The sequence below is a fragment of the Leopardus geoffroyi genome, chromosome E2 (genome assembly GCF_018350155.1).
Source record: "Leopardus geoffroyi isolate Oge1 chromosome E2, O.geoffroyi_Oge1_pat1.0, whole genome shotgun sequence".
In the NCBI taxonomy this organism is placed as follows: Eukaryota; Metazoa; Chordata; class Mammalia; order Carnivora; family Felidae; genus Leopardus; species Leopardus geoffroyi.
The window spans coordinates 7097336-7109844 of NC_059335.1; the positions used below are offsets into that span (position 1 = coordinate 7097336).

Here is a 12509-nt window from a genome sequence, read left to right on the forward strand (position 1 = left end):
TCCTCCCTCAACTTTCCCAGCTGTGGGATCTTGAGTGAGTTACCTTGCATCTCTGAGTTCCGGTTTCCTCATCCGGCTGATCAAAATAGTAAGAGCTTAGTGTAGCGGTTAAGGGCTTGGGGTCTGGATCCTGAGGCCCTGGCAAGTTCCTACTCTCCGAACGCCGATTTCCTCCTCCCTCAGGTGGCGTTAGTAATAATACCCGTGTTCTGGTTGGCTGATGTGGCATAACGAGGCACCCCAAAACTCGCTGACTTAAAACCACCAATCATTAGTTTGCCCATACATCTGAAAGCTGGGCAGGGCTTGGCAGGAGAGAGCTCGCCTCTCCTCCACGCGGCGTCCGCTGGGGTCTCAAATGGGGCCCGGGGATACGTGTCCGAGACGGCTCAGTCACCTGGCCTGCATGCTGGCTGGCCGGGGTTGTTGGCTTGAGCTGGCTGTTGACCAGGGGCCATGATTCCTTCCCGTGGGCTGCTCGAGCTTCTTCACAGCATGGTGGCTGGCTTCTAGGAGGGAGTGTTCTATGACCCGTGAGGTGGGTTATGCCCGTCTCTGGGCCTCCATGCAGACACTGGCATGGGGTCACTTCTGCTGTAGTCTCTTGGTCTGGTAGTAAGAGTCTACCTGGATCCACAGGGAGGGGACATAGACTCCGTAAGGGAGGAATTTGCTGGCATCTTTAAGTTACAAAACTTCCCCCATGAGGTTTTGAGGGAATTAATGTAGCACCTCCAGAACCACACGTAACGCACAGAAAATGCTCACTATGTATTATTACCCTTGTCATTACCATCAGCATGGTGAGAACTCCCTGGGTGAGCTCAGGGGACTGGATGCTGAGCAGAGATCCTGAGCCCATCATGGGGTGGTAGCTTTCTTTCTTTCTGTTTTCGTTGTGTGTGTGTGTGTGTGTTTTTTTTTTTTATGTTATTTATTTATTTATTTATTTATTTATTTATTTTGAGAGATGGAGCGTGAGTGGGGGAGGGACAGAGAGGGAGATACAGAATCTGAAGCAGGCTCCAGGCTCTGAGCTGTCAGCACAGAGCCTGATGCAGGGCTCGAACCCACGAATTGTGAAATCATGACCTGAACCGAAGTTGGATACTTAACCGGCTGAGCCACCCAGATGCCCCATGGGGTGGTAGCTTTCTGAAGGAGTGAGCAGTCTGGCCATCCTGAGCCAAAGCCCAACTCCTCTCTCTGGCTGTGCAACCTCCTCCAGGTCCCTTGACCTCTCTGAGCCATAGTCTCCTAGCCTGTAACACGAGGATAATGACACCCAGCTCACAGGGTGTTTGGAAGTGTTTGGCCAGATAATGCCTGGGAAGCATTTCGCATGGTTCCTGGCACGGGAGAAGTGGTAATTATTATTATGATTCTTAATCAGGTGAGGCTGCAGGACAAGTTGTTGGGGGGGGGGGGCAGGGAGTGAGCAGAACATTCCAGGTAGAGAAGAGTGCCCACAAATCTGGGAGGGGAGAGATGGGGCATGAGAATGGCAGGGTATTCAAAGAGTGAGAGGGTGGAGGGTGTGGCTGGAGTGGGTGGGTCTGGGCCACTCAGGGTCTGGAAGGGTCCTTGGATGTCTCCTGAGGGCACAGGGGAGCTGTGGGAGGGGCAGGGGCAGAAAGAGGGGCCATGTGAGGATCCAGGGACTGGCACTGGTGGAGATTTGGAGGCTGGAGGGAGGAGGCAGAGCGGATGGGGCCTGTGCTACGGTCTGGCCAGTGGGAACCCAGAGGAAAGGCTGTGACAGAGATTCAGGGGGCAGAGCAGGAGGGGATGGGGAGAGAGGAGGGAAGACGCCCACAGCCTCTGGGTAGATGGGGCAACGGCACTTGAGATGGAGAGCCCGGGAAGGGGGTTGTGTTGGAGGGAAGACGCTGAGTTTAGGGGGATGCAGGGCACTTGAGGCCCTGGGGGGCACGGAGATGCAGCTATGGGTCTCTGCAGAGGGACTGGGTGGGAGGGAGCCAATTGAGACTTGGTTCTGAGGGCAGCAGGGAGCCATGGGAGGAGTTGGAGCAGAGCAGGAGCAGGGTCAAATGCAGGTGCTGCAGGCAGGACAGAGTGGACTCGAAGCCGGAAGCTGAGGAGGAGGAAGCCCGAACTGAGGCCAAGGCCATCAGAGGTGGGACTCCAAAGGGTCACCTCACCCTCCTCCAAGCACTCTTCCTGGCCGCCTTCCCCACGGGTTTGCTACCACCACGTTTCCACTGGGACTCCTTTCTCGCCATCTTCACCTCGCATGTGGGGAGTGCAGAGTCAGACGGGACCAGCTGACGGGGACCAGTGGGGTGGGGGTGGCTGGCTCTGCCACTAGCTTGGGGGTGGGGGCACCTCCCTCTGGGTCTGGCTTCCTTCCCTGCCCAGGAAGCTACCAGTCCTGTCGGACTTGTCGACCTGGGAGGCACAGGTGCAGGTCCTGGAGTCTCGCTGCAGTGTCCTCACAGGTGCGGCCAGCACCATGGACACCTCACGGGCTCTGCTGCTCTTCCTGATCCTGGGTAAGTCCCCTGCGCAGCCCCTTCCCCACCAGTCCGCCCTCTTGGCAGCTCCCCAACGCCCTCCCCTCCTCTTCTTGCAGCCTCCGGAGCAGGGGTCGTCACCCACAGAGCGTCTTCTGGAGTTCAGCAAACCAATTTCTCCTTGGACTCAGAAAGCTCTTTCCAGGGCCCGGGTTCGAAAGTCTCCTCCATCAACCCCCCCGACTGGAAATTTCCAGAGCAGTCTCCAGGTTCAAAAACCACTGCTGCTATCCCTCATTCCAAACGGTTTCCCGAGGCCTCAAATGTTAACGACGTGCCTAGGTCAAACGTTTCTGCTGAGGGCCAAAAGTTGAGCCCGGATCCTCCTACCTTCCCTGAGGTCCCTGGTTCCGAAGTATTTTCTGATATCTTGGGTGCTCAAGTTCCTGCCAAAAACTCAGAGCCGTCCTCGGTTAAGACCCCAGCTTCAAACATTTCTGCTCAGGCCCTGGAGACTGAAGTTGAGACCCCAGGTTCACAATTCTCCCCTAAGGATCAGGATCTTAAAATATCTGCCCAGAACCCCGAATCCAAAGTAACTGCAGTAGCCCACCCACTGGAAAGCTTCCCCCAGCAGGTGGGGAGGCCTCTGTCGGTGCTAGTGGGGACCACCATCCAGCTCCCTCTGGTTCCAGTTCCCAGCCTTGGCCCTCCTGCGCCTCTGGTGGTCTGGCGCCGAGGCTCCAAGGTGCTGGCAGCTGGAGGCCTGGGGCCGGGGGCCCCCCTGATCAGCTTGGATCCTGCTCACCGGGACCGCTTACGATTTGACCAGGCCCAGGGGGGCCTGGAACTTGCCTCTGCCCAGCTAGAGGATGCTGGGGTCTACACTGCTGAGGTCATTCGGGCTGGGGTCTCCCGGCAGATTCGGGAGTTCATGGTGGGTGTATATGGTAAGTGGGCACTGAGGTCCAGAGTGCAGGCCGCAGGGTCTGCTCTGCCAGACCTTTGGGCAGATCACTGCTGTCTGACCTGTTTTCTCCCCTGAGGAAGGGGCTCCTGGACAGAGGAGAGAGGACTTCTAGGCTAGAAGGAGGAAGGATAATAGGGGCCGGGGGCCAAGACAGGGGTTCTTGAGAGAAGTTGGGCCTGGGGATCGAGACTCCTGGGGGCTTGGAATCACGGGTCTCTGGGAGAAGAGGGGGTGGGGGAAGGGAGGGCGGGGGGCGCGGGTGCTGGGGGACTTAGTGGGTCCCTGAGAAGGAGGAATCCTGGGCTTGGGGCCCTGAAGTCCTGGGTGTGAGGAGTGAAGGCCGGGGCCTGGAGTCCTGGATCTGGGGGCCGAGGGGGCCAGGGACCGGGTCCTGAGCCCATTCCCCTTCTCCCAGAGCCCCTGCCCCAGCTGTCTGTGCAGCCCGAGGCCCCGGAGATAGAGGAGGGGGCGGCCGAACTCCGGCTGCGCTGCAGAGGGTGGGGGCCGGGTCGCGGGGAGCTGAGCTGGAGCCGGGACGGACGCACCCTGGAGGCAGCGGACCCTGAGGGAGCGGAGCCACCGCGGATCCGCACAGAGGGCGACCAGCTGCTCATCGGGCACCCTGTGCGCAGCGACCACGCCCGGTACACTTGTCGCGTCCGCAGCCCCTTCGGCCACGCGGAGGCTGCGGCCGACGTCAGTGTCTTCTGTGAGTCGGGGTATGCCTCCGGTCGGGGGCTAGGATCTGGGCGCTCGGGGTCCCGACTCCCTGGGGAGGAGGGGGTTGTTGGAGGTCCAGCCCTCGCGGGTCGTGGCGGAGTCCCGGGTGACCCCAACTCTCCCGGTTCCGACCCCTTCCCCCACCCAGACGGCCCGGATCCTCCGGTCATCAAGGTCTCCTCGGACCGCGACGCCACCCCCGCCCTCTATGTCACCAAGGGCAGTAACGTGACCCTGCGCTGCACCGCCACCTCGCGGCCGCCCGCCGACATCGCGTGGAGCCTGGCCGACCCGACGGAGGCCGCCGTGCCCGCCGGCCCGCGCCTCCTGCTGCCCGCGGTCGGGCCGGGCCACGCCGGCGCCTACGCCTGCCTCGCCGCGAACCCGCGCACAGGCCGCCGCCGCCGCTCTCTGCTCAACCTCACAGTGGCAGGTGAGCTGGCCCGGGAGGGACGGAGCGCGCTACGCCGAGGGGGCGGGGCCGCAGCAGAGGGGCGGGGCCAGCAAGGGAGGGAGGAGACTCCCCGTAAAAGGGGCGGGGATGCCCGGGATAAGCGGCGGGGCCGACGAGGGCCGGCGGGACTTGCTCCACTGGGTGAGGAAGGTCACGAGAGGGGAGGGGGCCAGATTCCCGGGCCAGGAGCAATCTCAACAAATTAAGAGGAGGATCAAATGGTGAAGAGTGGAGGCCGGAAAGGGACGGAGTTTCAATTGCTTGGGCCAGTTAAGTGGGATCAGCAAATAAATTACCTGAGGGCCCCTGGGTGGTTCAGTCAATGAGCTACCGACTCTTCATTTCAACTGACGTCATGATCTCGCAGTTAGTGAGATCGAGCCCCACCTTGGGCTCGTGCTGACAGCGCAGAACCTGCTTGGGAACCTTTCCCTCTCTCTTTCCCCTACCTCCGCTCATGCTCTCTCTCTCAAAATAAATAAATATTTTTTTAAAATTACCTGGGGAAAGGGGAGGAGTCATTAGAGAAGGGGGCTGGGCCATTGTAGAAAGGGCCGAGTTATCTTAGAAGAGGTCGGGGGGAGGGGTGTCGCACCCGTAGGGGCATAGATGTCTGGTTGATGGCTCCCAGTAACTTGGTGGAAGGGGGAGGACTAGAAAGGAAGGGGGGGGTTATGTTTGCAAGGAAAGAAATCCGTGCAAAGATGTTTTCCTAGGAGAGAGGGGCAGTCAGTGGGGCTGCCGCTGCCCACTCAGCCGGGAAGTTTCATGGGAAAAGGGACGCCTAGGGGGCGGGTCCAGGTGAAGAGGGGTGGGCGTGAACGCGCGGAGATGAGGGGCTGGAGGGGCGAGGGGAGAGAGGCCGAGCCCCTGTTCTCTCCCTCTGCTCCACAGATCTGCCTCCGGGGTCCCCACAGTGCTCAGTGGAAGGCGGTCCGGGGGACCGCAGCCTCCGCTTCCGCTGCTCGTGGCCCGGCGGGGTCCCCGCGGCCTCCCTGCAGTTCCAGGGTCTCCCTGAAGGCGTCCGCGCAGGGCCGGCGCCCTCTGCGCTCCAGGCGGCTGTCCCCGCTCACCCCCGGCTCAGCGGCGTCCCCGTCACCTGCCTCGCTCGCCACCTGGTGACCACGCGCACCTGCACGGTTACCCCGGGTGAGAGCTGGTGGGGTTTCTTTCCTGTTTCCCGGGGAAGGGGTATACATTTTAGCTCCTTTAGGAAATGAGAAAGGCGGACTTCTAACTCCGGGAAAAGAGATTTCCTTTGTCTTCAAACCTACAGAAGCACCAATACCTCAAGCAGGGGAAGGGGCCACAGTTTCTTTCCCGGACCCAGGAAGAGGGCTGACATCTTCCTACGTGTCCAGAGCAATAAATGGTTGAGAATAAAATGAGTTCCTCAGTCCAGCACCTGGGCCATAGTATGTATCTAATAAGTCCTTGCTAAGGAGATCAGGTGATGATGGACTGAGACATGGGCAGTGCTTCCTCATTTGGCTAACGTGTTGGGGTTTCACAGCTCTTTGCTTCACCAAAGCGGGCAGGACTTGGTCTTTGACTCCAGGGTCAGGTCTGGACTCGGCCCGGTTTCTTCTACCTGCAGAGGCCCCTCGGGAGGTGCTGCTTCGTCCTGCAGTGGAGGAAACACGGTCGGGGGAGGCAGAGGTGGCGCTGGAGGTCACTGGCTGCCCTCCACCATCCAGAGCATCTTGGGCCCGGGAAGGGCGGCCCGTGGCCCCAGGAGGAGGGGGTCGCCTGCGGCTCAGCCCAGATGGGCGCAGGCTCCTCATTAGCAACTTCAGCCTGGATTGGGACCTGGGAAACTACTCCGTGTTATGCAGCGGGGCGCTGGGTGCTGGGGGCAACCAGATCACCCTCAGTGGTGAGTCCATTCCTTTCCCAGAACCCAGAAGTCCTCTCTTCCCTCAAACCCGGTCCCCAGCCCCTTCTCCATCAGATCCAAGAGTCCAAGCCCTCAGTCCCCTTCCTCTTGTAGGCCTAGAAGTCTGGATCTCCAGACCCTCTACCCCAGGACCTATGGGTCCAGGTCCACGGCCCCCTTCCCTCTCCCATCTAGGACCCACAAATCCAGCCCCCACCTTAATTCCCCCAGGACCTTCCATCTCCTCGTGGAGGCTGCAGAGAACCCGGGATGCAGCCGTGCTGACTTGGGATGTGGAACGCGGGGCCCTGATCAGTGGTTTTGAGGTCCAGGCACGACCAGAAGGCCCCAACCTGGGTAGAGCCACCACCTACAGGGACTGGATCACCCTGCTCACCCTGGAGCCCCAGGAGCGGTCAGCTGTGGTGCCCCTTCCTCATCGGAACCCTGAGACCTGGGCCTTCCGTATCCTGCCCACCCTGGGGGGCCAGCCAGGGACCCCATCACAAAGCCAAGTCTACCAGGCCCGTGAGTTGGGGCTGCTGGAGGCTTCTCCTGGGCTGCTACCCTCAGTCTGTTTTGTTTATCCCCCCTCTCTGCTTGTATCCATTTTCTGGGGCTCCTTTAACAAAGTACCATGAACCGGGTGTCTTGGACCAATAGAAAGATACTCTCTCACAACTCGGCAGTCCTCCTTCTAATGGAAACGAGGGCCGTGCTCCCTCTGGGACTCTGGGTAGATGCTTTTCTGGCCTCTTCCAGCTTCTGATAATGGCCATTAGTCCTTGGATTGAATCCTTGGAGTTCCTTGGCTTGTAGCTGCAGCGCCCTGGTCTCTGCGTCCAGTTTTCCACAGCCTCCGCCTCCCTGTGCACACCTCTGTCTTCTTCTTGTAAGGACACTAGTCCGGTTGGGTTCGGGCCCATCCTCATGATCTCATCGTGACTTGATTGGTTGAATTGTGTCTCCCCCAGAAAGCTATATTGACATCTTAACCCTCAGTACCTGTGAATGTGACCTTATTTGGAAATAAGAGTCTTTGCAGAAGATTGACTCTATATCTATGATAGCACATTATTTCTGTCATAGCACATTTAGTTTTTGTCATAGCATAACCCATAATTAGGATAGTAATTTGTGCCTTCATTTCTGATTTCCCTGAAAATGAATCCCCATGAGAGTAGGTATCTGGGTTTGCTCACCAATGGATCGTTACCAGTAGAGTGCCAGGCACACCACAGTTACTCAGTAAATGCACAATGAATCAAGAGTCTGGGGTCCCAGGTTCTTGGGTCCTATAAAAGAGTTGGAGCAGGGAGCTTAGGAAATTTGGCTCCAGCTCTGGTTCTTCCTGCTTCTAATTATCCTCTCTGGTCTTCCAGGCCCCACCCTGAGCCCAGGGGCCATTGCTGGCATCGTCCTGGGTTCCCTACTGGGCCTGGCGCTCCTGGCAGCGCTTCTCTACCTGTGCATCTGCTGCCTGTGCAGCTTTAGGGGTAAGTGAGGGGCCATCTGGGAGGGTCCCTAGGAAGAGACCCGCTGGAGACCTGGCTGAACCAATCAGCGCAGTCACAGGTCATTCATCCCGCCTCCACCTCCATATCAGCCAATCAGAGTAAGGCTCCGCCTCTCAGCCTTGCTTCCCTGCTCATTGGCTGGGTTAGTAGGTTGGTACAGCCAATCGCGTGTTTCTGTTTCTCCTCCTCTTTCCAGGAGACTCTCTGAAGAAAAAGAAGCATCCCCCCTCTTTGCCACCTGTGGTTCCCCCACTGGAAAAGAAGATGCAGAGTGTAACCCCAGTGCAGACGCCACTGCCTCTGCCCCTCAAAGTCCCGCTGGAGGACCCTAGCCCAAACAAGGCTCACCAGGTGAGTGGTGCCCCAGTGTCCTTCTGGAATAGGGGTGGAACTTTTTATGGTTTTTGTTTGTTTGTTTTTGTATTTAAAAAAAAAAAAAATTTTTTTTTTAACGTTTATTCACTTTTTGAGAGAAAGAGAAAGAGACAGAAACCGAAGCAAACTCCAGGCCCTGCGCTGTCAGCCCAGAGCCTGTCGCCGGGCTCAAACCCATGAACTGTGAGATCATGACCTGAGCCAAAGTCGGATGCTTAACCGACTGAGCCACCCGGCCTCCCCTTTTATGTTTTAATCAGGGAGAGGAGACGGTCTGAGTTCTCTTCCTTCAGGTTTACTTGTTGGTTTACAAAATTAGTCAATTCCCCCTCCCCCCCCTTTTTTTTTTAATACATACAAATCGGACAGGAATTCCCACCCAATTTTTGTCATGTTAAGAGTGAAATTCCAGCTTACCTCCAAAGGAGAGAATACTCCTTTACTCTTCCATAAAAATTGGCAAAACTCCCGTTTTCTTTCTGTAGTGGGAGGGAATGTCTTCTTCCCTGAAAAAGCTGGGTTGTTGCATGTCTTGTCTCTCCCAAGGGTGGGTGAACATTTTTTTATTCTCCTTTTGCAAGTGGAGGGAACCCAGCTAATTTCTGAATAGCGTGAGCTAGCGCTAGAAAAGCGTGAGTCATGTCACATTCAGCATGTCACACTCAGGGTAACCTCTGAGGTTGTCTCCTTCCCTTCCTTTCTCTTCCAGGCCACTGGCCCCAGTCCAGTCATCTCTCTGGGTGGGGGCCCAAGGACTGTTCGGGCAGCCACACAGGTGTGACCTGCTTTGCACAGGATTTTTGGGGTAGGACTTCCTGGTGGGCAGGGCCATCCTGTCCTGCTGTGACTAAAGACTGGACCCTAAAAGTGGGACTTCCTGTCTCCTTCTCAGTGCAGAAGACTCCACCTGTATTTGCACAACCAAGCCGCTGTGGCTCCTGGGCTGGGAGAGACCCCCGCTGATCTACCAGTGTGGTTTGCACACCCTCTAGGCAAGCGAGGGGCCTTCCTACGTCCACTTGCTTCTCCAGGCCACCCCCATGCAGCTCCCAGGGTCTTTGTCTTTTTTTGTTTTTTAATGTTTACTTTTGAGAGAGAGCGTGTGCAAGGGGGGGTGGGGTAGACAGAGAAGGAGGCAGGGTCCCAAGAGGGCTCCACACCGACAGCAGAGACCCCAATGCAGGGCTCACACTCATGAACCGTGAGATCGTGACCTGAGCTGAAGTCAGACACTTAACTGACTGAGCCCGCTAAGGCGTCCCCAGGGTCTTCATCTTAAAACAGCTCAGACTGGGTCCTTTTCTCTTTAAACCCTTCCGTGGCTGCCCTTTGCCCTTCAGAAATCTTCCTGAATCCTCACTGTGATTTTCAAAGCCTTATGGTTTGGCCTCTTGGCCTCTGACCACCCCGTCCTGCACTTTCGCCCCAGCTACTTGATTAACACAAGGCTTTTTTTTCACCAGATGCTGGATTTGGCCTCCAGGGCTTTGCCCTGTGCCGTCCACTTCAGTGATTTACAGGAAATATATATTTGGTCATTCAGATGACCAAAATATGTTTTGCAGATACATCTGGTCTTGATCCACGGTGTCTGAAAATGATTCAGAGCCATAAAAGCAAAATACCCATTTCTTGCTATCAATGAAGGTGACTTTTGGATGCCCCCAAAGGCGGGGCTGGTTGCCTGGAGGGTCAAACCTGCAAATGGGAGATCTGGAACTTTCAGACCCATATCCGCCCCTCCCCCCCCCCCCCCCCATCTCCAGGAGGGGTAAGGACTGGAGGTTGAATCAGCCAACGGCCAGTGACTCAGTTAATCATAATTATATAATGAAGCCTCCATGAAAACCCAAGGGAACAGTGCTTTGGTCCATTTTGGGAGAGCCTCCACTCTTGGTGAACCAGAGTGCTCCCACGTACCACTAAGCTGGACTCCAAGATCCACAGGGACAGAAGTTTCTTTGTTTGAGAGCTTGCCCTGTGTATCTGCCTTGTCTGGCTGTTGATTCCTATCCTTTATCATATCCTTTAATAAACTGATCAATGTAAATAACTGTTTCCCTGAGTTCTGTGAGCCACTCTAGCAAATTAACCAAATCTAAGGAAGAGGTCTTTGGCACTTCCAATGTGTAGCCAGTCGGTCAGGAGCACAGGTAGCAGTTTGGGGCTTGCAGCTGGTGTCTGAAGTGGGGTATGGAGGTGGTAATCTCGTAGAACTGCACCCTTCACCTGGAAAATCTGATGCTACCTCTGGGTAGAGTGTCAGAATTGAGTTGGTGTCTGAGAATTGCTTGGTGTTGGGCTGCTAGAAAGAAGCCCATCAACCCAATCAAAGGAGGGATGTGGAGATTCAGAGCACAGTGAAGCGAGGCTTTAATCAACGTTCTTGCAAGAGGGAGTATCTGACGCACACTCGGGGCAGTTACAGCAGAGGATTTATCTCCTAGCACGCAAGTCCCTCCCCTGGTTCCTCATTGGCTGACTACTACAGAGGTTACAGCCTGACCCGGAAGTTGCCTATGCCCATATAAGGCAAACAGTAGACTGATTGGAATAAATGTACATTCCCTGAGGTGATGCAGAGACTTTCAGTCCCTCCTCCCTTTGTTCTTTGGCGCATGCCCATTGCATGCCCATTGCAAAGCCCGCAAAGCTGAGAGGGGAAGAACCAGGAAGTGAAGTGTCTAAGAGTTTGGGAGTCCATTGTGGTGGTGGTGGGGGGGGGGGGAGGTGCGTACATATTTCCAATAGGTTGTAAATCTATTGTTAACTAGACAGCACAGCTTTTATTTGGTATTTCTGAAAATGAATCATCTCCTTTACTTCTCACAGAGGGAACCCCCCAATGTTGGGATCAAGTCCAGAAACCCTGAAAATGTAACCATTACAAGCTTAGGAGACCCTTTCCTAACCCATGACCCTAACCTGCCTTGACCCTGACCCTTCTGCTCCTCCAATGTTGGGATCAAGTCCAGAAACCCTGAAAATGTAACCAGTACAAGCTCCCCCAATGTTGGGATCAAGTCCAGAAACCCTGAAAATGTAACCAGTACAAGCTTAGGAGACCCTTTCCTAACCCATGACCCTAACCTGCCTTGACCCTGACGCTTCTGCTCCTCGAACATAAATACAGAAGTACTTGTTTAGCCTCTGACTCCGTCTCTAAACTGAGAACTTCAGGAAGGCAGAGACTGTGCGTGTCATTTTATCCCCAGCACTTAACACAGAGCCTGGCACATAGCAGGCAATCAATAAATACTGCACATGTTTCGGTGCCAGCAAAAGGCTGGGCTTGCAGCTGCTGTCCCCAATGATGTCTTTCTTTTTTAGCTGGGTTTCTCATTGGAAATTTAGGGAGTGCGTCAATGAAGATTCCCTTGGCCGCAAGAAACAAAATAAATGGTGGCAAAATGGATGGTGGTTTCAGGCTGGCTCAGCAACTTAGTGACCCCATCAAGGACCTGAGCTCTCTACCTCCTGCTCGGCCACCCCCAGTGGGTTGGCATATTGTCTTATGTAGCAAGATGGCTGCCACAGTGCGAGGCATCACCTCTTCACACAACTGCATCTGAAGGCAAAAGGAAGGGAGCAAGGTTCCCTTCCCACACCCCTTCCCTCGACCAACCTCACTAGCGAGGAAAAAACTTTCCTGGAAGCCTACTGGCAAAGTCCCCTTATTGACCCCAAACTAGCCACGTCACTGCAAGCGAGGCTGGGAAACCAAGTATCTCAGCCTGTGTCGTGGGAGGCGGGTCTGAGAGCAAAGAAGGAGGAAACAACCAAAGCAAGGGCAACCAGCATCTGTCTCAGGGAAGGAAAGGATGTGAGGTATTCTGGTTAAAGATTGGGGTGAAAGAGGCCTTTGGGAAATAGAGCTCTTAGATCTTTTTGGAAAGGTGAAGCCTGGGGTCCTGGGTACCGGGATCCTTGATATCATTTCTGTATCAGAGCTTTCATTTCCTTTTTAATCACTAGAGTGAGGAACCTAACACACGTTGGCTTCTACATACAGGGGGCTGTGTTGCTTATGGAAGTGAAAGTGGGCATCAGGTAAATTTTGATCCAGCTACTCCAATGATGGCATCGCGGACTCAGTTTCTTTAGCTCGCTCCCCCTCCCCCCG

The 12509-nt window shown here is 55.6% G+C and overlaps 1 protein-coding gene across 1 annotated transcript; it reads left to right on the forward strand.

The window, feature by feature from the left end:
• Positions 1-1439: 1439 nt before the first annotated feature.
• Positions 1440-9525, forward strand: VSIG10L (V-set and immunoglobulin domain containing 10 like). The gene is made up of 10 exons (XM_045441655.1): positions 1440-2513; positions 2594-3424; positions 3860-4153; positions 4313-4597; positions 5513-5767; positions 6216-6494; positions 6726-7022; positions 7877-7990; positions 8208-8362; positions 9096-9525. Exons 1-10 carry the CDS (start codon positions 2474-2476, stop codon positions 9165-9167), a joined length of 2622 nt encoding a protein of 873 aa, XP_045297611.1. The 5' UTR covers positions 1440-2473; the 3' UTR covers positions 9168-9525.
• The last annotated feature ends 2984 nt before the right edge of the window (positions 9526-12509 follow it).

Excerpts from the sequence above, each read along its gene's own strand:
- VSIG10L (XM_045441655.1), top strand. The coding sequence starts at position 2,474 with ATGGACACCTCACGGGCTCTGCTGCTCTTCCTGATCCTGG. Across the intron at positions 4,154-4,312 it reads GGCCGACGTCAGTGTCTTCT|ACGGCCCGGATCCTCCGGTC; the intron begins GTGAGTCGGGGT and ends TCCCCCACCCAG. Across the intron at positions 8,363-9,095 it reads GCCCAAACAAGGCTCACCAG|GCCACTGGCCCCAGTCCAGT; the intron begins GTGAGTGGTGCC and ends TTTCTCTTCCAG.